We start from the raw sequence: 3,667 nt of genomic DNA on the forward strand, positions 1-3,667 counted from the left end.
GGCGAGGATTGGACCGGCTCTGCCCGGGAACCAATCAGGAAGAGTCCTTTGTAGCTCGACCAATCAGGGCGAGGATTGAGCCGGCTCTGCCCGGGAACCAATCAGGAAGAGTCCTTTGTAGCTCGACCAATCAGGGCGAGGATTGAGCCGGCTCTGCCCGGGAGCCAATCAGGAAGAGTCCTTGTTCGCGCGCTTGTATTTCCCGCGCTAGTATTCAACACCCCTCCCCCCCCAGTCATAGAGTTCCTTTAGGAGGGGCAAACATAGTCTTGTAGGTAGGCGGGACGGTGGCGTTCTCGTCCCGATCTCCGTGGTTCCCCGGCGGTCGTCGACGGGGGGGGAACCGCTGGCGGAGGCGTGTCCGTGGTGGGGGCTTGAGCCGACGGCGCGGCCCCGCGAGAGGGCATTGGCTCCGGGTCCCGTGCCCGATGTCCGTCCGCCTGGGGTGGCGTCTCTGTGGCCAACGGGGTGTCTGGTAGGGGCCCCGTGCAGTCCGGTTGGGGTGTAGGTTCAGAGTCTCGAGAAGGGCTCCGCGGAAAGGAGTAGCCAGCTGGGGTGCGCCTGCCCGGAAGGTTCGCGACGGCTTGACCCCCGTTCGCCGGGTGGAAACGGTCCGTGGGGAAAGGAGTCAATGGGGGTGGCTCCTGTTGAGAGCAGATTTCTGGGGAGCTGGGGCCGTCTCTTTCCGCAGGAAGGCGACGCCTTAACTGGTCCACGTGTCGCCTCCATTGTGTCCCGTCGGCCAGGCCGACCCTGAAGGAACAGGGGCCGGTCAGAGCTGTGATGGTTGCGGGAACCCACCGTGGATCCCCGGAAAAGGAACGGGCCCATACAGGATTCCCTAACTTAAACGCGTGGGACGGAAGGGCCCCCAGGTTGCTTGGCGGATCTCCTGCGTAAGTGGATGGAGCCTGTCTAGGGGGGTTCGCAATCTCCTACCCATCAAGAGCTCCGCGGGACTTTTGTTGGTCGTTGGGCAGGGTATGGAGTGCTGGCTCAAGAGATAGGCCGCTACTCTTTCTTGCCAGTCGCCCTGGTCCATGCGGCCCAAGGCTTCTTTTGCTGAGCGAACTGCGCGCTCCGCCCGGCCGTTGCTAGCTGGGTGATAGGGGGCTGTGGCCGCGTGTCTGATCCCCTGTTCGGCCAGGAATTCTTGGAACGTGGTGGAGGTAAACTGGGGCCCGTTATCGGAGACTATCACATCCGGTAACCCATGGGTAGCGAACATCTTACGGAGGGCCCTTACTGTACTCTCTGCTGTGGTGGAGGTCATGATTACTAGCTCCACCCACTTGGAGTAAGCATCGACCACTATCATGAAGTTCCGGCCGTGGAAGGGGCCGGCAAAGTCGATGTGTAAACGGGACCATGGGCCTCTAGGGATCTCCCACTCTCGAGGGGCGGCTATGGGGGGATTCGGCCTAGAGTTTTGGCAGATCCTGCATCGGCCTACGTAGTCTGCGATTTCTGTGTCTAACAAGGGCCACCATACGTAGCTACGGGCTAAGGCTTTCATTCGTGCTATGCCTGGGTGGTTTTTGTGGAGTGCGGGCAGGATTCGTGCTCGTAGGGCTGTAGGGATCACTACCCTATCCCCCCAGACAAGGCAACCCCCGTGAAGGGCGAGTTCGGCCTGTCGCACTTTGAATGGGCGGAAGTGTTCCGCTACCTTTTCCGTGGGCCACCCCCTCAAAACCCATGAAGCGACCTGAGATAGGACGGGGTCAGCCTTTGTGCAGGCTGCCACGTCCGTGGCAGAAACGGGGAGGTCGGATTCGGCAATGGACAGAACAGAGAGCGCGGGCACGTGGGCTGTGTCCGTCTCTGGCAGGGGGCAGCGGCTCAGGGCGTCTGCGTGTCCTAGCTGTTTGCCCGGACGGTATAACAGCGTATACGAGTACGCCGTTAGGAACTCTGTCCAGCGTGTCATGCGGGGGGACAAGATGGGGGGAGTCGGCTTGTCACCCGCCAGTAGCCCCAGGAGGGGCTTGTGATCCGTGACTAGGGTGAACTTTCTACCATAAAGGTAGTCATGGAACCGCTTAATGCCGGACACTGCAGCCAGGGCTTCTTTATCGATTTGGCTGTAGTTCCGCTCCGTGGAGGAGAGTGTCCGGGAATAGAAGGCTATGGGGGCTTCTGAGCCGTTTGGGAGGACGTGGCTCAGCACCGCCCCTACGCCATAGGGGGAGGCATCGCAAGTCAGAATTAGAGGCATCCTATCGCTGTACTGGATTAGGACTGCCGATGAAGTTAAAATATCCTTTATAGCCGCGAACGCGTGCGCTTCACGGCTACCCCATTTCCAGGCTGCTGACCGGTCAAGTAGACGGTGTAGCGGCTCAGCTAGTGACGCCTTGTGGGGGATAAAAGGGGCGTAGAAATTTAAGAGCCCCAGGAATGCTTGTAACTCCGCCCTAGAGGTGGGTGCGGGTGCGTTTTTGATGGCGGCAACTTTGGAAGGAGTGGGGTGGATGCCTTGGGCATCAATGAGGAACCCCAGGAATTCAACCTTGGGAACTGCAATTTCGCATTTGCTGCGCTTTAATTTCAGTCCCGCCTCCCTGAAACGTGTGAGGACCTCCCGCAGCGTTTTCAGGAGCTCCGAGTGGCTGGGGGCTGCGACCAGGACGTCGTCGAAGTAGGGAACGACGCCTGGGAGCCCGTGGAGCAACCGCTCCATGAGGCTCTGGAAAATCCCAGGGGCGACCGAGACGCCGAATTGCAGACGGCGGCAACGGAAAGCTCCGCGGTGGGTGACGATAGTCTGGGCTGTAGCCGCATCGTCGTCTACGGGAAGCTGCTGGTAGGCCTGTGCCATGTCTAGCTTAGCGAAAATGCGGCCCTGTCCTAAGGAGTGGAGTAGGTGCTGTACTACGGGAACCGGATACGGGTTTGCCTGTAGGGCCAAATTGATGGTCGACTTGTAGTCGGCACATATCCTCACCGATCCGTCGGGCTTGACCGGAAGGACTATGGGGGTTTCCCAGCGGGCGTGATCTACGGGCTCGAGTACCCCTTGTTCAATTAACTTATCGAGTTCCGCATCTACCTTTGCTCTCAATGCGAAAGGGACCCTGCGTGCCTTTAGCCTAACGGGGGCGACCTGAGGATCGAGGCAGAGAGAAATGGGGGTACCCTTGTAACAACCCAATTTCCCGTCGAACACATCTGAGAACTCGTCTAGGACGCTATCTACGGGGAGGGAAACTACCCTGTGTACCCCTTCTATGGTGAGGCCCAAAGCGGAGAACCATTCTAACCCCAGGAGAGCGGGCAGGTTGTTCCTTACGACTAAAACTGGGAGTTTCCCTTTAAAATTTCCATATTCCACCCGGATGTGGTATAACCCAGCTGTGGGAATCCCATTTCCCTGGTAATCTAGGAGGGAGACCCTGGCGGGGCGCAGCTTTCTCTGGGGGACCCCGGGGCAAAGGCGGGAGAACAAAGCCCAAGATAGGAGAGAACGGGATGAACCGGAGTCCACCTCCATTTGGCAAAGCTGACCTTCGAGACGGACGGCGGTGCTTATTTTCCGGTGGCCGGCGGGAACGGGGGATGCCTGGTAGACCACGCAGTCGGCGCTGGGGGGCTGGTAGGTTGAGTGGCAGTCCTCAGTGCGCCTCGCGGGACGTGGCTGCAGGCGGCGTGGTGGTGCCGGGCGCTG

The 3,667-nt window shown here is 59.7% G+C and overlaps 1 protein-coding gene across 1 annotated transcript; it reads right to left on the reverse strand.

Moving 5' to 3' along the window:
- Nucleotides 1-758: 758 nt before the first annotated feature.
- On the reverse strand, nt 759-3,265 carry LOC116521259 (uncharacterized protein K02A2.6-like; the record flags this gene model as incomplete). The annotated part of the gene is given in 5 exon segments (XM_032235947.1): nt 759-844; nt 847-937; nt 1,040-1,987; nt 2,624-2,772; nt 2,845-3,265. Coding segments are annotated over 5 exon segments (1,695 nt in total), but the record flags the coding sequence as incomplete, so codon positions are not given.
- Nucleotides 3,266-3,667: the final 402 nt, after the last annotated feature.

Source organism: Thamnophis elegans, chromosome Z, assembly GCF_009769535.1.
Source record: "Thamnophis elegans isolate rThaEle1 chromosome Z, rThaEle1.pri, whole genome shotgun sequence".
NCBI classification, from domain to species: domain Eukaryota; kingdom Metazoa; phylum Chordata; class Lepidosauria; order Squamata; family Colubridae; genus Thamnophis; species Thamnophis elegans.